Raw genomic sequence first — 26,419 nt, 5'->3', positions numbered from 1 at the left:
TAAAGAGAACATTTAATCAAAATCTCAAGAGTAGTTAATTGGAGGATGAAAAACTATTTCAGGGTCCAGCCTTGTTTAGTCTTTTTAAATTAAAAACATCAATATGATATTGAGACTAATTCATTTTTTTTTAAATATATTTTAGAAAATATTTTTTACTATTATAAGTCATCTTTTATTGTTTTGATATATTTACTACTTTATTTGTTTCTTTTCTTAATATTTAACCCATTGAGCCCCAAGCGGCCCTCGCGGATCGATCCACGACACAATAGATTTTCTATTGTGTCTGTGGTTCCGGGGCCTGAGGCCTATTAAAAAAAATTGATTCAAATGTTTTTACTTTAATATGTCAAACTGATAAACTGTTAACTTTGGATAATAATATGTATTACCGTCTCATAATTTCCAACTTGCTAATGAGAAGGTATCTTATTTACAAACTTAATATTGAATAGAAAAAAAAACTTGATATTTCTTAAGCAAACATGTACTTTATGAAACAAAATATTTATCCGTTTTAAGATCTTATATTATTCTTGTGTAGTTTCCGTTAACTTATAATATATGTAAGACAATAGATACTTACACATACAAGTAAAATACATGCAAAAATGACAGTAAATTGTTTTCTACCTAAAACTTTATTTATTTCAATAGCACATAAAATATATCTAATATTAATAACTACCGCTATGTAAGTAACGAATTAGAAACTGGATTGAAAACAAAAATAAATATAACAAACTAAATCACAGGTATAACAGAGTACGTAAACATAATTACGTAGAATGTTATAATTCGGCGGAATCTCATAACCTAGGGCTAAGGCACCAAATATTACTATAAAAAAACGCAATAAAATGCGGGACGATCCTCAATCATCGGTATAAATGCTTATAATCTCAAAGTTGCGTTGAGCAAATCGATTATCGTATACTAAAAGCAACAGTACTAGGTCGTGACGTCACAGGTGTTAAAGTGTGACGTCATTCTGTTGTTGAACTGTGTTGATGTTTTGTACTACGTTGATGATGAAAGAAGGGCCGGTGTTGGAAGGGCCTCCAGTTTCACCGTTGCTCATTGTCTCGCCGGCACTTCTATTGTTGTTTGAATCCTGTTGATGGAAAAATAGAGATTAATTTAAAGTATTGTCTTAGAATTTATATCAGTTAAAGAAAGCGAGTTTATAAGTATCGATCGAGTAGAAGTGTGTTCGAGTGTACTATTTGGTTTAATGAAAGAAAAATTATATCCATGAAAGTGTATAAGTGTATGTGATCAACTAGTGTATGTCGTGGCCATATCGTAGGTTTGCTTATTTCATGAATTGATTGATCAATTCACGAAATGGTCGCATTTCATGAAATGGTTGAATGTCTATTGGCCACATCATGATGTGGTTTGAGCGATTTCTAATCATTGATATAATGATAAGAAATCGTTTCTCGATATGGGCAACTAAACGCGCAATTTTTTCATGAAATGATCAAAATTATTTGATCATACTGAAAGTAGTTACATTAGTAGAGGCACTGCAAGCGCTGTGTTTATGTGTGAAGATGGCCACTGGCGAAAATTTTATTATTCGCAGTCAGAGGCGGCTCGTAACAAAATTTTATGGGTGTTCACTTGAAATAAAACACTGAAAATACCTACATGGTTTAATTAAAAAATTACTTATAGAGGAAATGCATACGTCTTTCTTTTTGGTGTGCAATAATATCTATAACTTGACACAATCTATTAACCTTCGTAAAATATGTCTGTTTTCATCGACACGGTCATTGAACTCGCGTATTGTCTTTCGGTACGCGGAATCTAATGCTTTACGAATGTCTTGTCGTTCGATAGACGCCAATTGCAGTTCATTCAACAAATGGTACCTACCGAGATTGTGAATGTTTTTTCATCTTGATTGAAAGATGAGCTAAGTCGTCAACGCCCGTTTCAGTCCAAGCACTCTCACCTCCGCCGGCCGCGCCCGCTTCAAATAAAAGACACGGAAAACAAAATATTTTGTTGCTTTCATGTTCATCACAACCACGGTGTTTTCACATATTGTTCGGATTTAAATACACGCGTATATGTTTTCGTTTTTGTCGTACATTTTTGCGTAAGGTCAAATTCAGGCCGTGGCGGTCCCTTAGCTTTCAATTCAAGCCGAATTTGTAACGTTTTAACACACTTTTTAATGAACGCCACATTATAATTGTCCATTTTAACACTCACAAGTAATACTGATAACTACAGGCTATTTCAACAGTCAACACGTATCTTATGATTTTAATTAGAAAATTCCCGAATGTATACTTATTCGCGCGCGTGCAATCAAGTTGACTAGAGTGTTTGTTTATATAGGAGTGGCAACGTCGCGCAATCTCTGTCTTGTGTACGGGCACCCGGGCGCGCGGTAAAAACGAACCGGCAACGTTTGCGGGAGCGGCGCTCCGAATTTTGCTATTTTTTCATAGAAAATCTTCTGTTTCACGCGCAGGACTCTGACAAAACTATCTCTTTCACTCCTATTGGATTTCATATTAGAAAATGTACTAAATATTTTTTCATTGGAGCGCAATCGTGAGCGCTCCGCTACGCGCGTTTTATAATACAGTATTATACCTACAGGTGTATGGAATGATGGATATATTCATTGGTATGGCCAGTATTTTTTACGATTACGATTGATTTTAAATAGTAATAATTAATATTAATAATGAAATTATGGAGTATGATTTTATTATAATTATTTATGGGAGTTCACTGCACCAGCGCTCCTTAGGGCGAGCCGCCTCTGTTCGCAGTTAAAAACTTCATAATTCGTTTAATTACATTATATTTTATACGACTCCCTATATTTTATTCGATCTGGCCAAATGTGGATGACAAAATCGTGAAACGTTGACGATTCAACGATCTGGTCAAACTATGTTGGCCACATCATGAAATGCGACCATTTCGTGAAATGATCAATCATTTCATGAAATGAGCAAATCTACGATATGGCCGCGACATATACATATAGCAGCCTTTTAGTTAAATCAACGTCATTTACAGCCAACACCCGTTACAAAACAGGATCATTCAATTAACCGCCTGACTGACACCAGGAATTTAATGAAACGGCTAGGCGAATGATTACCTGTGCCGCGGGCGCGCAGTGCGGTGTGCGCAGCAGAGCGGTAGACCGTGCGGCAGCGAGGAGATTTGATAGCTCTGCGCTTGTGTTGCTCACACCTGTGTTACCATTTTCTGCGCCTGATACTGGCCTGCAACATAAAATAAGTGTAAATGATTTGTTGAATACGTGAAATAGACAAGTTTTACATGTGCTATAGTTTTAAATAGTATTCACTGGAGACACGCGATTTTGTTTTGTAGTGTTTATAAAGGGTAACCAAATTATAATAATTTGTGCAACTTACAATACTAATTTACATTTAAGTAAAAAAGAATCCAAATAATGCATTAGACAGACAGTGCGTGCATTAAATTCTTATGAGAATAAATTAATAAAATCACCGCAAAGGCTACCAAAAAATCTATACCTTAGTAAAAGAAACACCTATATAACATTTTTTGAACCTCATTTATCTCCATATTCAATTTATTTATACACAAAATACTCACGTGTACGCATGCGTGTCCGGTTCGGGCGTCCACATGCTCTCCATAGTGTCTTCATCGTGTACACCCCCTCGCTCTTCCTCACTCTCACCCGCACCGGTGTCGTAGCTATAGTGTGGAAAATAATTTATAATTTTATTTTAATGTTTCATTTTAATATAATAGATAAGTCTAAGAATATTAGATAAGATAGAATGTCAGAAAAGATGACTTAGTAGCATAAGGCTCCGTGCAGACAGAGAGCGTTCTGCGTTCCGCGATGCGAAGGATCTATAGCGCCGGCGCACACGGAACGCAGTCAGACCGCGGCGCTGCGCTATAGATCCTTCGCATCACAAAGAACGCGGAACGCAGAACGCAGAACGCGGAACGCAGAACGCTCTCTGTCTGCACGGAGCCTAAGGCATGTCATGATGTCACTTTTTAGACTGACTTCAATAATTTTCATTGATATTCATTTATAGCTATTCCAATTGAGTTCAATAACAATTATATTTATATAATTATTTATCTATACATATACACTACCCCTAGAAATAATCAAGTAGTAGATAATATTATAGAAAATAACCAACCTTCTCCATTCGAACATCTCAATACAAATTTTCCAAACTAAACATATGAAAATCAATAGCCACCTAGAGCTTGCGGTATAAAATAAAATGGAAGAAGTGAAACTTGGTAATGTGGAAATGAACGCATTAACCCTCGCTGTGTCTATTCCTCCTTCCCAGTATCGTTAAAATTGTTAGAAGTCGCATAAGAAGTTTTACTTCAAAAAGTTGCCAAATAAGAATAATAAGTAATAATATAACTGCGTTAAAAACAACCGACTTCAAACTTGCACTTGCAACATTTACAAACACAGACAAAAATATTCATAAAATAAAAAAAAAACTAACTACTGGGCCTATCCGAATAAAAGTTTTATGGGACCAATTCGACACCATCCCGCATCGAACAAAAAAAGAATCACGTAAATCGGTTCAGAGACCTCGGAGTAATCGGTGTACATACATAAAAAAAATACCGGCCTCCTTTTTTTTTAAGTCGGTTAAAAACGAATACATACCTAGGCGGCAAGTTATTCAGATGCGGTCCGCGCACGTAGCTCGGATTGTTGAACACACGCGCCGCCTGGCTGCCCGCCGACTCGCGTTCCCCGCGCCCACCGCCCCCGTTAGCTGGCGCCCGCTTCACGAAGCTCCACGACTCTGAACAACAATATCACGACATAGTATAAAACAAAGTCGCTTTCTCTGTCCCTATGTCCCTTTGTATGCTTAAATCTTTAAAATTACGCAACGGATTTTGATGCGGTTTTTTTTAATAGATAGCTGATAGAGTGATTCAAGAGGAGGTTTTAGTATAAAATTTATTAGGTTTTAGACAACGCGGGCGAAGCCGCGGGCGGTAAGCTAGTAATAAATAAACTAAATCAGTATTTACCTTTTTATTTACCTACTGTGTGCTAAAATAAATTGTATGAATGCCTGTTTCTATTTGTAAGCGATATTATGAACGATGGCTGATTCTTATCGAAATTCACTTGCTAATGTGTGGAAAGTGGAAATAAATATATATAGCAGACAGTTCATATAAAATGGACAATGTGTGTAGTTGTGGGGAGCGTATGCCAGTATAATAGTTATATTATTTACAATACAAATATAAATAGTTATTAACTAGGTATGCCTAGTTAATAACTATTTGTATTGTATATCATCCCGTTTAACATATAAATTAAATACATTGCAAATGTGGATTACAAGAAAATATCTACTTTTATAACTCAACATCCGATCCTCAAAACTTGTTTGGGTGCATTAAAATGTAAATTATGCAGCTCCAAACTGCGACATGATTCACTTTCATTCCAACAACAATAATCAGTTTATTATCCTGTAAAGGCTATGCTCCGAGGAAAACCGCAAGGTCGTTCATTTTGAGATAAGATTCAGTCAATCAATGATCCTTACTTCCTACGAACACATTAGATATTGTTGCGAAATAAAAAGTTCTTTGTTTGAATATAATATTGTATGTTATATGGACATTTAATACTATAATAATAATATTATAACAGGAGTAACCATATTATCATTTCCATACTAATTTCACAGTAATTTTGAACGGCGCAGTGCCATGGCAAAGGAATTTCTAAGAACCGTTTGTCATACCAAACTTTATATAAACAAGACTTTGCGGAAATAATTTAAACTCGTCAATTTAACAAGTAAGATACTTTTGATATCTACTCTACCCACAACATGATGAGTTATCAAAATGTCCATGAAATCCACGCACGTGAAACCGCGGGTGGAAAGCGTGCAGTTGCGAACCTTTCTAGTCAAATTTGATAAGTTGACTCGAGGACTCGAATTTGTTAGCGGTTCCCTTGATATATGCCTTATATAGATTCTACTGTACCATTGTTATAAGGATTATGGTCACGACTAGCCTGACCACGCTCGAAACTTTAGAAAACAGAAATAAAATCAAACAAGAGAATGATCATACCATCGTTAGCGGCATCAGCGGGCGGTGAAGACGGTCGCACGGGCGTGTACTGCGCGTTGTACGGCGGCGGCGGCTCCGGCGCGCTCGCGTGCGTGCCGTTCCCGGTGTACGGGGACTGCACGGACGTGCGGGTCGCTGGACCAACATTATTTAGAGATTTATACATACTATATACAGGGTGTAATCGTTAAGTGTGCACAAGCGATTATTCCGTAACTATTGCAGATACCAAAAAACTTTAAACTGATATCGAAAGTACTTAACCTAATGAGTAAGATGGCCATAATAAATTTTTAAAAATAAAACGAGAAATATCTAAAAAATTAACTTGAAACCCTCCCATACATTTAGTATGAGATACGAATATCCCATGTACATGGGTTGATCCAAAAGTAATGATAATCAATATTAAACAAGGTCATTACAGTTATAATAATTATGTAGTTCTCTAGATAGTCTTCTAACTAGAAAATATACTTCAATATTTTTTTTCCTAAACTTAAAAAAAAAAACTTTGACTTCATCCACAAAAACCCCTCCACGCGGCCATCACTTCGCTGTCGTCTTAAAATAATTTATTGCTAAGAAATTGTTTCTTTTGTCGAGGAAAGAGATAAAATTAAATAGTAGCTAGATCTAAAAAATAGGGTAGGTGTTCAAGCATTTGGAATGCCGATTTTTGAATGGCAGCCATCGCAACTGACGCTTTGTGATCTGGTGCGTTGTCTTGGTGAAACAGCGTTCAGGTCCGCAGTTTGCCATGTCTCTTTTCCTTACTAACCAACCGCAATCTTTTAATTTGGTCTGTTTAGTAAGAGCCCAATAAAGTGGCTACCTTTTTAAAATATTCCACCATAATTATTCCTTCAGCGTCCCAAAAAACTACCGCTTTAATCTAACCTACTGATTTTCACTTTGAATTTCTTCATCGTCACTTTGGAAGCTCGCATCCAGGACATTGATTGTTTTTTGGTTTCAGCACAAACATGGTGAACTCGGGTAACGTCCATGATCACAAAACGTGACAAAAAATTATCCTGATATTATTAAAAATTTAGAAATTTACCCTCCTCATGTCGAATCGTTGTTTCTTCTTTTCGTCGGGAAACATTCTGGCACGCACGGTTCACATTCAAATTAATGTAAATAATTGGAAACGTGGCCTGTTGATATGATTTTTTTGTGATTACTTAGTGAATACATGAGCAAGCAAAAAACATTTATTTTATATTTTTATGTGCACAGGAAATACCCAATTGTCATTACTTTTGGATCAACCTAGTACATGTAATATGAAAGATTTTAGCTTTTTCTTTATTTTTTTGGTTTTCTGCTTTAATTAATTCGCAAATTTGAAGGGAAGTTCATTTAGAAACTGTAAATAGAGCTTGTATTGCACAATGAGGACATCACTTCGAAAATCTGCTATGAATACAAAATGTATGGGAGCGTTTAATGTAACATTTTTAGATATTTCTCGTTTTATTTTTAAAAATATATTATGGCCATTTTACTCATTAGGTTAAATACTTTCGATATCAGTTTAAAATTTTTTGATATCTGTAATAGTTACGGAATAATCGCCTGTGCACACTTAACGATTACACCCTGTATACTAGCTGTGCTGTGCGGTATTACCCACAGTGCTCCGCTCCTGTTGGTCCTAGCGTGATGATATAATATAGCCTTCCTCGATAAATAATCTATCTTACACCGAAATAATTTTTCAAATCGGACCAGAAGTTCCTGAGATTAGCGCGTTCTAACAAACAAACTCTTCAGCTTTATAATATTACCTAGATACAGTTAAAATAAATGTACGCAATAATTCAGAAGAAATCGTGCTGTATGAAATTTTTCTTTTTGGATTTCGTAATGTGTGTGTGTGTTTCTATAATAAAGGGACGCTAGTGATACCCATTTATAAAATTATGATATACAGACGAAAGACACGGGTTCGAATCTCGCTTTGTGATCGATCTTTTTTTCTTTAACTTTACACAGTCTGATATAAAAATGCCTGAAATATGCAGATACCAAAAAAAAGATTCCAAACAGCCTGAACACAATATTAAAATGTAATACCTGCTAAATTTTTAACCGTTTAATACCTTTTATATATAATTTCCTCGTCATATCATTGAAAATAACAATTGTTAATTAAAATCATTGGTACCTTCGTACCTAATTAATTAACCACATTTTTACTAATACACATTTAACCACATACCATCACATTACTCATCGTTAACAATAAAACATCTTTTTTTAACTTTAACCGCAACTAAGTAGGTCACTGGTTTTTACAAAAGGGTCATTGCCAATTGAGCGTAAGTGTGTACTTACAGGCCAATATTCTGAAGGTGTACATATTCCGGAAGACGTAGACCACGAGGAGTACAGCAAGGACGACAAAGACAATTAAGCCGAAGCTGACGGCCACCCACACATAGGCCGGCAACGCATCATGCCCGCGGGAGTCCGGCAACACGCAGGCCGAGTTCACATCCCCCCGCAAATCCGCTACCAACCTGCAAACATACAATATTGTGCTCATTTGCGATACAGAGATAATGCATTGACTCATCGTTTGTTTACGCTGTAATTAAAATGAGAATGCATGCATTGTTGCACTGATTATTTAACGAGTTGATAATGAGGATACGGAATTTGTGTTGTAGCTTATCCGTAATTTATATTTGTACTTAAATGTTATCAATATAATGCATACTTTACATTCAGTTATAATTATCTACAAGCCTTAATTGTTTTTTATAGTAAAAAACATATTGATAGCATAAGAAACGCAGTAAAATCAGCACGAGATTGGCAAGCAGGTGCATAAATCATAATCCATACATGGCCAATATGTTGAAAATTGGAATATAAAATGTTATAGAAAGATGTATTGTAAAATGTAACTTACCCTTTAAAGCAAGATCCACACTGTGCTACAGACTTGATGCAAGGCGGTGAGCCGAGCGGCGGATCCCGTTTCAGTTGATCACAGCTGAGACATTTCCTGCAAGCGAAGGCCTCGGTGACGCAGTAGAAACCTTTTTCACATTGATCGTCGCTATCGCACTCGATCGGCTGGGCGAGCGCTGTCCTGCACAAGGACGACGTTACCAGACAGGCTACCAAGGCCCTGAAAGAAATTATTCATTTGTTATTTTCTTCTGTTTAGAGAAAAATATTCTCAATACACTCACTTCGGATCACTGTGGCCAGAAAGTAGTTTTTGAATGGGATTGCTTACCTGAATTTAAAAGAATTAATGTTAGGCCTATAAGTAAAAAAGGCATTAATAAATTTAGAGATAATATTAATAAAAACCTGCCCGTACTGAATGATCAATCCTGTAATAATAATCCTTGTGAAATGTTTAAAAATCTTTTCAATTTAGTTCATAATGAATTTGAAAAAATATTTAAAGTTAAATCTTTAAATATTACCAAGGATTTACCATTTAGTAAATGGGCGACACCTAGCATACATAGGTGTAGGATCGTTCTTTATGAGTTATATGGTATGAAGCAATATAATAAAGACCCATCTTTTCTTAGTTATGTTAGAAATTACTCAAAAACTTTTAAAATTGTTTGTTTTACTGCGAAGCGATTGTATATCAGAGATAAAATACGCGAATCGGATAATAAAGTTAAAACAGTTTGGTCTATTATTAATGGTGAAATGGGTAAAAGCAAATCAAGTAATACTATAAAACTTGTAAATAATGACAGGGTTATTGACAAAAGTGCTGATGTTGCGCTTGCTTTTGAAGAATTCTTCAGTAGTGTCCCTGTTACTATTACTAATAGTTTAAATTCGTCTTCAGCACTTGCAGAAACCTTTTTGAGGGACCATGTTGCGGGGTGCAGTACATTATTTGAATTACGACACGTAACTTCTAGTGATATTGTTACTGCCTTTAAGACGCTTAATCTAAAAAATACTTGTGATCTTTGGGGAATGTCCGTAAATTTAGTTAATAATATCATAGAAAATATTGCGAAAAATTTAGCTTTTATATTTAATAAGTGTTGTGACTATGGTACATTTCCTAATTTACTAAAGCTTAGTAAAGTTATACCTCTATTTAAGAAGGGCGATCAAGAAGACTGTAACAATTATAGACCTATCTCTATTTTACCAACATTAAGTAAGGTATTCGAGAAGTTAATATTAAACCAACTGAGTAGTCATTTTGCATCTAATGATTTACTGCACACCAAACAGTTTGGTTTCACAAAGGGGCGCTCAACCACAGATGCTGGGGTTGCACTTCTAACACATATATATAAAGCATGGGAAAACTCAAAAAATGCTCTGGGGATATTTTGTGACCTCTCCAAGGCATTTGACTGCGTTGAACATTGTACTTTGTTACGTAAACTTAATCACTATGGAATTAAAGGAAAAGCACAGAACCTCATAGCGTCATACCTGCATGATAGGATACAGACTGTAGTTGTTAATGGAGAACGTTCTAGCGGTGCGTCAATTAACATTGGTGTTCCACAGGGGTCAATTTTAGGTCCCTTCTTGTTCTTGGTATATATCAATGATCTTCCCTATTATTTGCAGGATAGGTGTGAAATAGTTCTGTTTGCAGATGATACCTCATTAATTTTTAATGTGGATAGGCATGACCCAAATGTTGACGAAGTGAACAGTGCTCTTTTACACATATCTGAATGGTTTAATGCCAATAATTTATTATTAAATGCCAAAAAAACCACTTGTGTTGAATTTTTACTTCCTAACGTAAAAAAGTTGAACAGAGATATTACCTTGAACGGGGAGGTATTGCATCCTACTGAGTCTACTGTATTTCTAGGGTTAACATTGGACGAGAAACTACAGTGGGGAGCCCATGTCAACACCGCTGCAGGTAAGCTCAGTTCAGCTGCATATGCAGTCCGAAAAATAAGGCAACTCACCGATGAAGATACGGCTAGACTGGTTTATTTCAGCTACTTTCATAGCATTATGTCCTATGGAATTCTACTGTGGGGCAGGGCTGCAGATATAGAAACTATATTTATCTTACAGAAAAGAGCCATTCGCTCTATATATAATTTACGTGCTCGGGATTCACTAAGAGATCATTTTAAGAATACTGGTATCCTTACTGTACCATCACAGTATATATTTAATAATATTTTGCATGTACACAAAAGCTCCGACTTACACACAAGAGTAGGAGATAGACACGATTATGGCACAAGGAACAGGAATAGAATTGAAATGCCATTTTTCCGATTAGCTAAAGTTAAAAATTCATTTATGGGTCAAGGTATACGCTTTTACAATAGAATTCCTCACAATATTAAAGAGTTTAGTAGTTCTAAATTTAAAACTTATATAAAAAATGTATTAGTTCAGAGAGCGTACTACAATATTCAGGAATATATGGACGATAAAAACCCATGGAGGGTTGTCGCGTAAAACCACAAGACAGTTCATTGGCATATTATGATATATTATGTAGTTAGATATAAGTTTCATATATTGTAATATTTACATGATTTTAAAAGAGCAACTATGGAGTTTCTTGCCGATTCTTCTCCATAGATCACTGCTTTCCGAATCGGTGGTAAATGTTAAAATAATTATGTAATGACGATTCGAAAGTGCTACTAAATAGTAGTCTAATTGAATAAATGAATGTTTGAGTTTGAGTTTGAGTTTGAGTTAAGATTGAGATTTTTAAGATTTAATATTTACCATAGACATTTGGAGATATTCCAAATGTCTATCATGGTAAATATTAAATATGTATTATAAAATTTCTTAATAATAATGTAGGTAGTCTGTTAGCACACTGTCACACTAAGGAAGCATGAATGACTTTATTTCATAAATTTTAATGTAAAGATAAAGATTTTGGCGACAAACTCCATAGTTTACTTCTTGTTTCATTTATCAAAACTTGAAGTGATCCCAAAAGAACAAAGCTCTTGAGTCATCATTTCGGTAGGTTCGTTAAATGAGTTCATTACATATTGTTACCTACTTACATACCTACATACATTTCAAACTACATTTTATGTCGTTTTGTCAACCATTTGGTAGCATTTAAAATTGATATAAATAAACATCCCCTACTTTTATAATTACTTATAGGTATAATAAGAATAATTTGTTCTGAAATTTAATTAAGTAGGTAGGTTTAATTAAGTTAACACCTGTTACAAATCATAACAAGTTTATTACAATAATAATATTTATATTATGTCGATTGTTTTATCATAAAATATTCAGCGTCAGCATAATAACCTTCTGCCACGTCGTCATTGAAGTAAGTACCTAGGTATTGTGCGTCGTTGTTAAACGAAACAAATAAAAAAATACACATAATATTCTATATGTGCATTGTGCACATGATATAAGATCTCGGTTCTCGGGTGTTTGCGCACCGGTCGAGGCGCTGACGCATCGCAGGACGATATTGATAAAGTGGCATGATCTGTATACCATTCTCCTTATCTGTCAATTATTATTATATACCTATCAACGGGTACAGCTTATTATAACAATGCTATTCATATTTAAGTTATCTATATTCCGTTTCTCCAATTAGAAATGTGCAAACGCAGCATTAGAAATCATCACTACATACCTAGGTACCTAGTACCCTCTAGTACCTATATACCTAAAACTAAGTCGCTTTCTCTGTCCCTATGTCCCTTTGTATGCTTAAATCTTTAAAACTACGCAACGGATTTTGATGCGGTTTTTTTAATAGATAGAGTGATTCAAGAGGAAGATTTTAGTATAATATAATTTATTAGGTTTTAGATAAAGCGGGCGAAGCGGCGGGCGGAAAGCTAGTTACTGATAAATTAAGGACTTGTAACACCCGACGTAATATTTTAATGCCTTTGTTTCCACATTATTACACACTATGTAAGAATATTCTACTAGTTTAAAACAAGCCGGACATTACACACAAACGATACAATCACAATGTAAAGATTATAGGTATTTTTAACATTTCTAATTACGATACACATTTTAATATACAGTGATTGCATTAGGCCATGTTTACGATAAACGAGTATGCTTGAACGATTTGCTACAAAGAAAACAGGACTTGTAACTAAAAGGAGGTGTGCAAAACAACGATTATTGAAACAGGAGAGAGAGGCATATGCAGCGGTCATGCGTCAGAGTAGGCCTCACGACGAGTCGACGATCTGCTTATTCACTGCACTATTTTAATTTATACTAAATCCACACGTGTCCTTTATGCGAGATCTACTAAAACCGTCGGTGATGCAATCGGTTCAGATAAAAGCTACTGGTACTTTCAATTTCCATACTCAAGTTTAACCGCACAATTTCATATCGGTAATATTTTTTTATCATTTATTGTAAATTATAGGTAACACTTTATTAAAAGGTTATCAAAATACATACCCCAAGTCCATTATTGCCGCTAAATGATTTGGTTTCTGAATCTTCTGTGTTTTTTGTGACACCATCTAATCAAAACAAAAGACATTTCAATACTAATCCCTGGAATAATAACCTGCAGGCAGGCCTTTAGGGCAAGTTAAAACTTGTCCTAAACAATCGGTGACTTGTGTTTACCCGGCATTCTTCGACCAAGATACTAATCACCTGGATTGATTTTAATTTTTATTTTTATAATATTACAGTACACTTTCTTTTTTGTTTTAGAAAAAAAAAAAAATTTTCCATATAATAAACAGCTAGGCTAGGCAGTAGAGCTAGGCGATGTTACTATGACTGCTATGACGTTACTTCTCGTTACTTACGCATAAATGTATGTTATAACATAGTAACGACTTAGGTATAATTCATACATACATAAACTCTGTCTGTCTGTTACTCAATCACGCCTTAACTACTGAACCAATTTGCATGAAATTTGGTGTGTAGATATTTTGATACCCGAGAAAGGACATAGGATAGGTTTTATCCCGGAAATCCTACGGGAACGGGTTTTTCTTTGAAAACGCGGGCAAAGCCGCGGGCGGAAAGCTAGTAATTTATATAAATAATGACGATGTAGGTATCATATAAATTATAAGTATTAAGTTGTACTTATGTACCTAGTAAAAAAATAATTATTATATATAGGGTGTCCCAAGAAGTAGTGATATACCTACCTATCGCCGAGTTACGAGTACGATGAGATTAATACTTATAATGGTGACGTGAATTTTTGCTTTAGATGCTTTGTTTTTTTTTTAAATGTGCTAAGCTAAGGCCAATTCAGTATGATCGTTAGATCTTAGAATGAAATAAAAAAAAATGTTGTGGTTTTATGAAACCACGGTAAAAGTGAAACTTTTTTTCACACTATAGACATTTAAGTAACTAAAAATTATCGTATTTGTACGATAATTATCGTATGTATCGTGCGTCACGCGACATGCGCTACACAGACCAAAAAGTTTGAGACGATGTAATAAAAGTTTCACTTTAAAAAGAATTATCAATTATGTAAATGCCAAGATAGATAAAATTACCCAGGACGTTCACAACTTCAAGGGACCTTAAAAAAAATAAAATCACACAAAAAAAATTACCGTTTCACTTTTAAAAACCCTGAAAATATTATTTTATTATTCATAAAGCTTCAATCGAAAAATTGAAATCTAAATGTGGTAAGTGCAAAATTTTAATTTACGTGATGATTAATGCCAAGTAAAACCAATTAAAAGGGTCTTTAAATACAAGAAATTTCCAAAATAGCCCCCCTGTTGATCAATTCAAGTGCGACATCGCCGAAAACGTCTGAATGCCCTTTAATAACTTTAATCGATTCTTCTGCTACTCTTAATTTCCGGGTTAATTTGTCCAAATTGTGGCATTCTCTCGAGTAGGCGAGGCGAAAAATCAATGGGGAATCGACCGTGGAGGCCATGCTATAGGGCAAAGAAACCCTGAAAGATGGATAGGTCGTTGCGGCCTGCGCAAGCAGGGCTGGCGGTGACGCCTGCTTTATATAGCCTGGCCTCTACGATTTGTACAGCCCTCTAGCACAGCTCTAGGTCCTCTACCTCCCAGCTTCTGTATATCACTACTTCTTGGGACACCCTGTATAGTGGATCAAGGAAGGTATCTGTACCTAAGGTTAAATTGACAAGATTTAGGCCGTGTCCGCACTGCGGATAGAATTCCGCGCGGAATTTGTCAGTTCGATGCAGTTCGCCGTACAAAACGAACAACTAAAATGGTTAACCGATCAATTTTCATTTACTTGCTAGTTGCTACTTGCTACTACGGCGGCGACGCGGACGTAACAGACGTATCAAAAGAAGCCGTGAGCACTGGATTCATCCGTTTACAGCTTTGAGCTTTGTTTTTTTGCGTTGTCAGTGCACGACTGACATGCAAAACCCGCGGATTTTATTCCGCAGTGCGAACATAGTCATACTACTCCATACTGCACAAAATATCCGCGCGGAAAAAATCTGCACCAAATCACAGATTTGTGACTTCTAATTAGCGAATTTTTTTCCGCGCGGATTTTATTCCGCCAATGCGGACTCTCATTGTATTCAACGTGTTAACAGAATTGCAGATAAAAATACGCGCGGAAAATATCCGCAGTGCCGACACGGCCTTATAGTCAGTAGGTACAATATGGTACAGTTTTGATTGTTTTTTGTGAAGAAGAATCAATACATAATTTTTATAAAATTTATCCAAATATATTATATCTTGCATCTGTATATTAAACAATAAAACAATACAGAATACTGGTTCAAGTGTATAGGTCGTAAATATGTAAAACTTAGATGCTGTATACAATTAGGTACTTAGTTATTTGATAAAAATTAATATTTAGTTATAGGTAGGTACCTATACGCTATGTGAAGTATGTTTAAGTAATAATTAATACCTCTGTTTTATCTTATAATTAACATAATATTTCAAATTAAATAACTCAAAATATTCAGAAAAATCATAGAAATCTCACTTACAAGTAAAAATTAACTAAGAAATAAAATGATTTGGAGAAGGCAAGGCAAATACCTTACGAGTAGGTATTGTTCGAGAATTGAGAGCTATATATAGAGATACCTACTTCACCGACGTTATAATGAAAATGTACACTCATAAAATCTCGCGTAGTGAATAACCTTGACGTTAGTAGTTAGGTATATTATTATTGGAATCGTCAACATTGTGGGAGGCCGAAATACGAGATATTAAAGAATATTAAGTAATGAAATTACAGCTTCCTATATAGGTACGTAACTTAGCTGTAGATTACACCAATCTTGGTAGGTAATAGGTATACATATTATCGCGAGATAAGTTACTGTTTTATATCATCACTAAATAGGTACCTACACTTAGTATAAAACAAAGTCGCTTTCTCTATCCCTATGTCCCTTTTTAAAACTACGCAACGGATTTTGATGCTGTTTTTTTTAATAGATAGAGTGATTCAAGAGGAATGTTTTAGTATATAATTTATTAGGTTTTATACAAAGCGGGCGAAGCCGCGGGCGGTAAGCTAGTACAAAATAAATATAACTAGATAATAACTATATTATTTAATTCTCTGTACGTATATTGGCAGATGATAACTTGATATATAAATATAAGAGGCCATGAAAATAGTACCTATACCGCCCCTAATCGCAACTGGTTCACCGCCCGCGCCCGTCTTCGAAAAGATACCTACCTACCTAAATTTTAATATTCAAGAAAAATGTTATTATTCAAATCTATACTAATACTAGCTTACCGGCCGCGGCTTCGCTCGCTTTCTCTAAAACGATTTGAGATTTAAACTATCCTATCTCTCAAATTGGATCAAACTGCACATGAGCGTTTTCAAAAAAAAGTGTACCATGACTGAATTTATGGATAAATTTTAAATGTTGCATTTTTAATGAAATTTTTATTTAGAAATTTTAAATATACATCATAGTAAGTGAAATTATATTTAATTTCTTGCAGATTAATTTGATTTACGAGAAATCATCAAAATAAATGGGGACTGTGAAAAAAAGTGTCAGTTTTGCGACAGTCGTCAATGCTCATGTAACTATTAGCTTACGAAGAAAGACGCAAAATATTTTGATTGTGTTACGAAGATTATAACATACATTATTTAAAAATAGAAAATTGAAGTCGACAAATTAATAAAATTCCTATTAAACTAGCTTTAAGTTCTGTTTTGCCACAGCTGATGCCAAAGTAGCCGTTACTTTTACGATACTTTATACATTTCGATTAAAATCGGCAAAGTGATTATTTTATTTCGGAACAGTAAAACCATTTTAAATATTGAATTCAAATTATTTGTGCCCCTTATAATAAAAAAATGTAAAAACTAAATTTTTTCTTGTCGCAAAACGGGGGACTGTCGCAAAACCGATAGACCATTTTTTATAAGGCTAGGTTTATATTGAATCCAATTTACATGGTTAAAATAAAACCGAGAATACGTTTACAAAAATTTTATTTTAGTCTCATAAAAAAAGTACATCAACACACAGTTTGACACAGTATCAATTTTAGGGCAAAACTCAGAGTTATGGCGAGTTTCGCAAAATATAAATAGGATATAATATCTTTAGCCGGTTATACGGATGTCTTTAGAAGTACTGTTAACCCAATAAGTCTAAATAAATAATAAGATACCGTTAAGGTAAATACTACTTCTTAGGACACGAAGTAATACGAATAAAAAAACGATGTAAAAAGTTACGAACATTATATTAACTGGAACCTTATCACAATTTAGGAACCGTTTACCGTTCCTCATAAATTTAATAGAGATCAGTTGCAACTGAAAAATAACCATGTTTTTGGAGCTTTGTGGAACTTAGAATGTTTTCCAATCTGAAAAAAAAAGAAAAAAAGATAAGTGGTTAAAGTAGCAAAGCTTCCAGCAAACTCCTATAACAGTAGGAAGAATGTAATAGTTAAGGGTGATGAGGTAATGATAAGACAAAAAAAACTAATCTCAAGCTTCAGGAAGAAATAAATACACTACACCTTTTAACTTTCCATACATGTATCACATATTATTATGTATTCAGGGTATACCTGCTGACCACCTGCTGACCAACGCATTCATTGCAATGTGGCAATACCATTTTTTGGAAATTATACATGTCCTTTTTGGTCCCGAGATTAGTGATACCTAAAAATATGAAAAAAATTATAAAAATTATGAAGAATATTACAATGACAATCTAGACTTGGCTTTATGCTGTCAGTTTTGGTCAGCCTATAGGTCACGAAGCAAAATGTTGCAAAACTGACGTGACGTTTTCTTCTCAGTTTATAGTCAAAATTATATTCTGACGAAAAAATGTGCCTACACTCATTATCAAATGTAAATAACGATTAATGAATACATTTCTCATCTTCTGAAAGTATTTAAACGATGATTACTTACCTGTATCAAGTAATAATATGTCTCAAACCAGACAGTAGAAATTTCAACGGCCGTTGCACTCACAAAACACATCTGTTTTACTCGAACTGCATTTGAAAACAAGCTTTTTTAAAATAGCGGACGGTGAAAGTAAACGATAATTTTGCCATTTATAAAATTGAAATAGTAATCTAAAATTTGTAAGTGGCATTATTAGCCGTGATAAACCCGACATGTCCGGTCGGTACCACTTTTTAAGATATTTTTGGAAATCAAATTGCTTTTAAACGATTATAAGGCCCTAATTATGAACTACATGGGACGATTCGCAAATAAATTTACTTTTAAACGACACTAAAACTTATGGTACCCTGGTATAAAACTTTTTAGAATCGCTTCTCTAACATCGAAGCTTAGGAAGAACTTGGATGGGGACACGCCAAAAATTGACACTTTAGTTTTAAAAATGATTATTTAAAAAATAGTACGCAATTTTTCCGTGAATTTATTGTTTGAATTTATCAAATTATGGTGTATTTAATACTTTTAAAGCATTACAATAATTAGCCATCATATAAATTTTACTCGTTATTCGACTTGAAACACAGGGGACAGGCCAAAAGTGAGGGGTACACTTTTTTTTGAAAACGCTCACATGGTGTGCGAATTTTATTATAATCGGTTAAATGGTTTAGGAGTCCATTGAGGACAAACATTGTGACACGAGATTTATATATATTAAGATTATAAAGCTGAAGAGTTTGTTTGTTTGTTTGTATGTTTGTTTGTTTGAACGCGGTAATCTCGGGAACTACTGGTCCGATTTGAAAAATTTTTTCGCTGTTATACCTATAGCCCATTTATCGAGGAAGGTTATATGTCAAGGCTATGTGTCATCACGCTACGACCAACTGGGGTGGAGCCACGGAGGTGAAACCGCGCGGAGCAGCTAGTAATAAATAAAGTTAATGCCAGAATTATGTAAGTATAAACTTGGACTGAAACTAAGATAAGAATTGATATTTGTCGCTACCTACGATACCTATTATGTAAACGCGAAAGTTTATGAGGATGGATGTTTTCTTTCACGTAAAAACTACTGAACTGATTATAATGAAATTTGATATGTAGGTAGCTGAAAACGCAGAATAAGACATACAGGTTAATTTTAATCCCGGAAATCCGACAGGAACGGGAATTAATAGGGGTCTTTCTTTAAAAACGCGGGCGAAGCAGCAGGCGGATATCTAGTCCGTCACTGAAATTGGTAAGTAAAGTGGTTTTCTTAAAATCTTAAATAAATATCTATTAATACACATTACATAATACACCTAACTTGTAAGCAAAGAAAGGTACAGAGTCCGCTTTGGATGCCATTATTTATCGGCTCGCCGCGGCCGCTAGCCTGCGGTGGCCGGTAAACATTTCGAATGAGTCATCCTGCGCGTACCTAGCACGGGATCTCACGACTGCGAATGGGAGAAAAATAAAAAAATTAAAATGTCGTTAGCCGCGTGCGCAGGTTGAAGGGAACAAGAACGGGCGCGATTAAGTGTGACGCAATCTTGTTCAGTATTGCAATACTTATAATTTGTGTGGGAAATGATTAAATATACTTTTAAACAAAACGTAATTTATGTCCGCAAACTCAAAGATTTTCGCAGAATCTAGACAGTATTCTGTTCTCATCTGTGAGGTCTTAGTAGATAATGCAAAACCGCGAGCGAATTGAAATTTTACTGAGGATTTTGGCAATTTTTGTCAATATTTAATTATTCTTATATTGAACAAAATAAAAACTGGTCAAGTGCGAGTCGGACTCGCGCACGAAGGGTTCCGTATTATCATCTATAATAGAAAACACATTTGTTGTTGTAGACCATAGGTATATTGAGGAAAATACAAAAAAAACATACCTACGTTTATTGTATAGGGACCCCCCTTAATATTAAATTTTTAGTATTTGTTGCTGTAGTGTCAATGGAATTACATCCTTGTGAAAATTCCAGCTTTCTAGCGATCACAGTTTATGAGTTACAGCCTGGAGACAGACAGACAGTGGAAGCTTAGTAGGTATTTAGCTTAAGGACGCTATAACGTATTTTTACAAAAACACGCTGTTTTTCGGTACCATTTTAACTTAAAGCAATTACACGTGAGAACATAGTAATATCTTAATTTAAAGATAATATATTCAGCTCTACGTTCATCTTATAAAAATTGTACGACGTCATACAAAATTGTCGCTGAAATACGTTTTTTCCATCACAATAAACGCATAAAATGCAAAAAATGGGGTCTAAACCGGTACCATTTTAGGAAAATTAAGAGCCTAATCTATCTTCTTAACTATATCTTATTGAGGGATATATAGTCCTTTATATATGGTGTAATTTTTATGAATCTAAATCAAAATTTTATTTCAATAATGAGCTAAATTAAAAATACTTGTCGATTTCTTCATACATTTTGTTCTCGCGGTTCGTCAGACCGCGCTCAGAAGCGCTCTTGGAAGGACGGGTGTATCGCTCCTCGTGCCAAAAATAAAAACGAAATAAAAAAGATTATTGTGCGTGCACTGTCTTTTTCGTGATTTGAAATATTTGATACTTTATATGAGTAAAGTTCTGTTTAAGTTTCATATTCCAATTATTTGTAATTTAAAATTATGTTTTTAAAATTACCTTGCCTGAGATCCTCTTTTTTATGGGTTGTTGAATAGATTGGTGGGGTAAAACAATTCAAGATGGCGTCGACGAAAATTTGGCTTTTTTTCGTGATGGGTGTCATTTTCATAGTTTTTGGGGTAGCTATTACCGAATATGAGGTCAAAACTGAAATCCAAGATGGCGCCGACTAAAATTTTACATCTTTTCGTCATAGGTGTCATTTTCATGGTTTTTGGGGTAGCTATTAACGAATATGAGGTCAAAACTATAATCCAAGATGGCGCCGACGAAAATTTTACATCTTTTCGTCATAGGTGTCATTTTCATGGTTTTTGGGGTAGCTATTAACGAATATGAGGTCAAAACTATAATCCAAGATGGCGCCGACAAAAATTTTACATCTTTTCGTCATGGGTGTCATTTTCATGGTTTTTGGGGTAGCTATTAACCAATATGAGGTCAAAACTGAAATCCAAGATGGCGCCGACGAAAATTTTACATCTTTTCATCATGGGTGTCATTTTCATGGTTTTTGGGGTAGCTATTAACGAATATGAGGTCAAAACTATAATCCAAGATGGCGCCGACGAAAATTTTACATCTTTTCGTCATGGGTGTCATTTTCATGGTTTTTGGGGTAGCTATTAACGAATATGAGGTCAAAACTATAATCCAAGATGGCGCCGACAAAAATTTTACATCTTTTCGTCATGGGTGTCATTTTCATGGTTTTTGGGGTAGCTATTAACCAATATGAGGTCAAAACTGAAATCCAAGATGGCGCCGACGAAAATTTTACATCTTTTCGTCATGGGTGTCATTTTCATGGTTTTTGGGGTAGCTATTAACCAATATGAGGTCAAAACTGAAATCCAAGATGGCGCCGACGAAAATTTTACATCTTTTCGTCATGGGTGTCATTTTCATGGTTTTTGGGGTAGCTATTAACGAATATGAGGTCAAAACTATAATCCAAGATGGCGCCGACAAAAATTTTACATCTTTTCGTCATGGGTGTCATTTTCATGGTTTTTGGGGTAGCTATTAACCAATTTGAAGTCAAAACTAAAATCCAAGATGGCGCCGACGAAAAATTTGACATCTTTTCATCATGGGTGTCATTTTCATGGTTTTTGGGATAGCTATTAACGAATATGAGGTCAAAACTATAATCCAAGATGGCGCTGACGAAAATTTGACATTTTTCGTGATGGGTGTCATTTTCATGGTTTTTGGGGTAGCTATTAACCAATATGAGGTCAAAACTGAAATCCAAGATGGCGCCGACGAAAATTTTACATCTTTTCGTCATGGGTGTCATTTTCATGGTTTTTGGGGTAGCTATTAACGAATATGAGGTCAAAACTATAATCCAAGATGGCGCCGACAAAAATTTTACATCTTTTCGTCATGGGTGTCATTTTCATGGTTTTTGGGGTAGCTATTAACCAATTTGAAGTCAAAACTAAAATCCAAGATGGCGCCGACGAAAAATTTGACATCTTTTCATCATGGGTGTTCAATTTCAAGATGGCGTCATGGAAATACTGTCGCGTTATGGAGCAAGGCGGTGATTTTGGTATCTATGAATCTCGCCCAAGAAGTTTCACTCCTGACACGTTTTCTCGGCACACACGTTCTTTTTTATTTTATTCTCTTTGTTTAAATGTTTTAGATAAACTTTTTTTTAAATAAAGTTTAGCGAATATATTTAAAGAATATATTTAAAGTTAATAATATCTGTCAGAATATTAACATTATTGCCACAGAGTTGCGTTTTATATTAAATTTCTAAATATGCATTTCAATGTTCTTTAAAATTGTTTTTTTTAAGACTTTCTACAAAACTGTGGTTGTTAACGTTTTTGTTATTTTATTTAAGTTTACTTTAAAGGAGTAAGAAAAATATACCTAATTATCGACGGTTACATTGGGGATTTGGTAATAGCTGTCTCAAAAACTTTGAAAATGACACCCATGCCGAAAAGATGTAAAGTTTCGTCGACACCATCTTCGATTTTAGTTTTGACCTCATGTTGGTTAATAGCTACCCCAAAAACCATGAAAATGACACCATTGTCGAAAAGATGTAAAATTTTCGTCGGCGCCATCTTGGATTTTAGTTTTGACCTCATATTGGTTAATAGATACCCCAATAACCATGAAAATGACACCCATCACGAAAATATGTAAAATTTTCGTCGGCGCCATCTTGGATTTTAGTTTTGACCTCATATTGGTTAATAGCTACCCCAATAACCATGAAAATGACATCCATGAAGAAAATATATAAAATTTTTGTCGGCACCATCTTGGATTTTAGTTTTGACCTCATATTCGTTAATAGTTACCCCAATAACCATAAAAATGACACCCATGAAGAAAATATATAAAATTTTTGTCGGCGCCATCTTGGATTTTAGTTTTGACCTCATATTGGTTAATAGCTACCCCAAAAACCATGAAAATGACACCCGTGACGAAATGATGTCAAATTGTCGTCGGCGCCATTTTGGATTTTAGATTTGACCTCATATTGATTAATACTTATTTAATAGCTACTCCAACTCCTTGAAAATGACACCCATGACGAAAAGATTTCAAATTTTCGTCGGCGCCATCTTGGATTTTAGTTTTGACCTCATATTGGTTAATAGCTACCCCAAAAACCACCCACATTTGCAAATGTGTTTGCTACTTAGGAAAAGTTCAGATTTAAAGATATAGGTAATGTGAATGTGTGGTGACGAATTTAATTTATTTCATTCCGACTGTTTCTCGAAATAACATACATTTACTAAGAATTGCATACAATGCCGGGTTTAATATATTGCCGGTAACATAATATTATGTATGATAATAATTCTTAAAAAAGTATTTTATACATTTCTTAAAAAGCTTCGATATTGTATACCATAATACAATTCATATTCAAATTGTTGTAAAATAGTCACACTTTTTTAAGTTGGTTGAATACACTAAAATACTTATAAGGATCGTACCTACTAATAATAGTAACAAAATGAATTTTTAAATTTCCCAGTAATCTTCTGGAATCAATTTCAATAAAAATATAAAAAAAAAAAATAATATCAAGTATGAAGATGGTCTATAAAATGGAATGCGCTATGTTTACGTCTTTTACGTGAGCGTGATGTTCCCGCGAACCACGTGGCGACGTTAGATACCTAAATTTGAGTAACGCAGATTTGTGACAGCGTCCTTAAGATAATTTTATGGCCTTTCAACTTTTCCTTGAAAGTTTTTCTCTAACATGTACCGTTTTTGAGATTTAAGCGAAAAATTAAAAAATTGACCTTTTCCCCCCTCCCCCCACTCCGGGGCTCCTCCTAGTGTCCCGGGGTTTTAGTATGTTTATTACCTAGGGACTCTTGACATGTTTCCGAAGAAACATCTTACGTTACTAACTCACGCACTCTAGAACTTTTTATTCAATAGACTATTAGTACTATAAGCACTAAAATATGAATTATAGGATGATTCAATTTATTTTAGGTATCATATTATTGTTAATTACATATTTGCATGTGATTGACATGCAGCGATAATATTAAATTTAACATTTTTGCATGCATTTTTGCATTGCAATTTTTGCATTTATTTACCATAAATAAAAAATTAAATACATAGAATCATTATGTATCTTAATTAATTAAACACAAAAAAATACAAGGATAATTATGGAACCTGATGATTAAAAAGATAATATTAAAAACTGCAGGCGTACACAGCTTGTATCGACTATCGATTCAAAGTTCAAACTAAGTACCTACATGCAGAAGTATTGTACCAATAATTATAATTGTGTTTAATTTTATTTATTTAATAAACATATACTTACCGCATTGTTTGGTCTTCCAATTCCTATTCACAATAATATTTTATTTTCACAGCTAGTTCTAGAGTTGAAATAATACATCAGGTTATTTATTTCAAAACACTAAATCCAACACTGAACACTCAAATATCACTTTAAATGAAAACACAACACATACTATATTACTTGCTCTGTGCAACACAATAATTCCCGACGGAGGATGCGCAAATACAGAATCGAAAACTTTGGAGCAGTAGAGCTCGGGATGATAATAAAAAAAAAACTTAACAACTTGTTTGTGCGGACAAGTCACAACTTGCTCAAAATATTCTATCCCTTGTCATTCCAATGCATACAAAAGAGATAGAATAATAATATATTCAGAGTAGGGTGATCATTAGCAAGAAGACCTACCAAATTAGTAGATTTCATATTTATTATAGAAAAATATTATATTTTTATGCTAAAGATCAATGGTCCCAAAGCTTTCTTTTTTAAACCTTATTTTTCAAAAGAAATTAAGATGCGTTAAAATCTATACGTATGTAAATTATTATTACCTCAGGCCCCGGAACCACAGACACAATATAAAATCTATTGTGGTTGATGCTTTTTATTTATAACCTCAATCTACACTTGATTTTTTTTTTATGTCAGAGCAAGCAAAGGAGCAGGTGGGCCACCTGATGTTAAGTGGTCACCACCGCCCATAAGCACTTGTAACACAAGGAGTGTTACAGGTGCTTTGCCGGCCTTTAATGGACAAATACGCTCTTTTCTTGAAGGCCCCAATGTCGTAGTTGTTCGGGAACACCATCCAGATGGTGCAGATGGAACTGGTTTTTACGGTGTGAGGTCCGGTTGTGGAACTGTGCGGCTGGTAAAAGGTGGAACAATTCCTCAGAGCACTCCCCATAGTAGATTCTGTACAGTATACAGAGAGACGCAACGTCTCTCCGCACTGACAGTGGATCGAGCCTATCGGAAAGCCTACGGTCATCGACAATTCGAGCTGCTCGACGTTGGATGCGGTCAAGAGGAAGGAGTTGATACTGTGGGGCTCCGGCCCAAAGTTCCTGTTTCTGGCGAGACGCCATGTTACAGGAACATCCAAACCAAGGCTTGGATTTGCCACCGACGGGCACAACAGAGTATGGCACAAATAGTTCCATACCCTGCAGTACCACGTCAGTGATAGACTCAGCACAAGCGTTGGGATCCTCCGAGGAGAAGCAAACAGGCCTTGTAGTGCCACACACGGCGTCGAGCTGCAGGTGTCTGCTGTTTCGAACCCGTAAGTGGCACCATACTCCGTATCAGGCAATGGTCTGATGACCCCAGTGGGGCCACGACGGAGACCTGATAGTTCTCGGGATGTTTGGT

General features: G+C 35.0%; 1 protein-coding gene and 1 long non-coding RNA gene across 3 annotated transcripts; both read right to left on the bottom strand.

Annotated features, from left to right (window-relative positions):
• Positions 1-240: 240 nt before the first annotated feature.
• Positions 241-25,364, bottom strand: LOC123691817. 2 transcript variants are annotated; one of them, XM_045636386.1, is made up of 9 exons: positions 25,061-25,364; positions 13,573-13,637; positions 9,074-9,295; positions 8,494-8,678; positions 6,148-6,282; positions 4,700-4,841; positions 3,631-3,735; positions 3,143-3,269; positions 241-1,117 (listed from the first exon to the last, which is right to left on the bottom strand). In XM_045636386.1, exons 2-9 carry the CDS (start codon positions 13,635-13,637, stop codon positions 977-979), a joined length of 1,122 nt encoding a protein of 373 aa, XP_045492342.1. In that variant the 5' UTR covers positions 25,061-25,364; the 3' UTR covers positions 241-976. The 2 variants fall into 2 exon arrangements, with proteins under 2 accessions (XP_045492342.1, XP_045492343.1); XM_045636387.1 differs by lacking the exon at positions 13,573-13,637.
• LOC123691818 lies at positions 17,589-18,857 on the bottom strand. Its single transcript, XR_006751455.1, has 3 exons — positions 18,551-18,857; positions 18,145-18,292; positions 17,589-17,988 (listed from the first exon to the last, which is right to left on the bottom strand). It is a non-coding gene; the product is annotated as an uncharacterized LOC123691818 (long non-coding RNA).
• Positions 25,365-26,419: the final 1,055 nt, after the last annotated feature.

Source organism: Colias croceus, chromosome 5 (assembly GCF_905220415.1).
Source record: "Colias croceus chromosome 5, ilColCroc2.1".
Lineage (NCBI taxonomy): Eukaryota > Metazoa > Arthropoda > Insecta > Lepidoptera > Pieridae > Colias > Colias croceus.
This window is presented reverse-complemented; position numbering and strand designations above follow the sequence as displayed.

Excerpts from the sequence above, each read along its gene's own strand:
- LOC123691817 (XM_045636386.1), bottom strand. The coding sequence starts at position 13,637 with ATGGTGTCACAAAAAACACAGAAGATTCAGAAACCAAATCATTTAGCG. Across the intron at positions 4,842-6,147 it reads CGCTGATGCCGCTAACGATG|AGTCGTGGAGCTTCGTGAAG; the intron begins GTATGATCATTC and ends ATTGTTGTTCAG. Across the intron at positions 1,118-3,142 it reads ACTGCGCGCCCGCGGCACAG|GATTCAAACAACAATAGAAG; the intron begins GTAATCATTCGC and ends TTCCATCAACAG.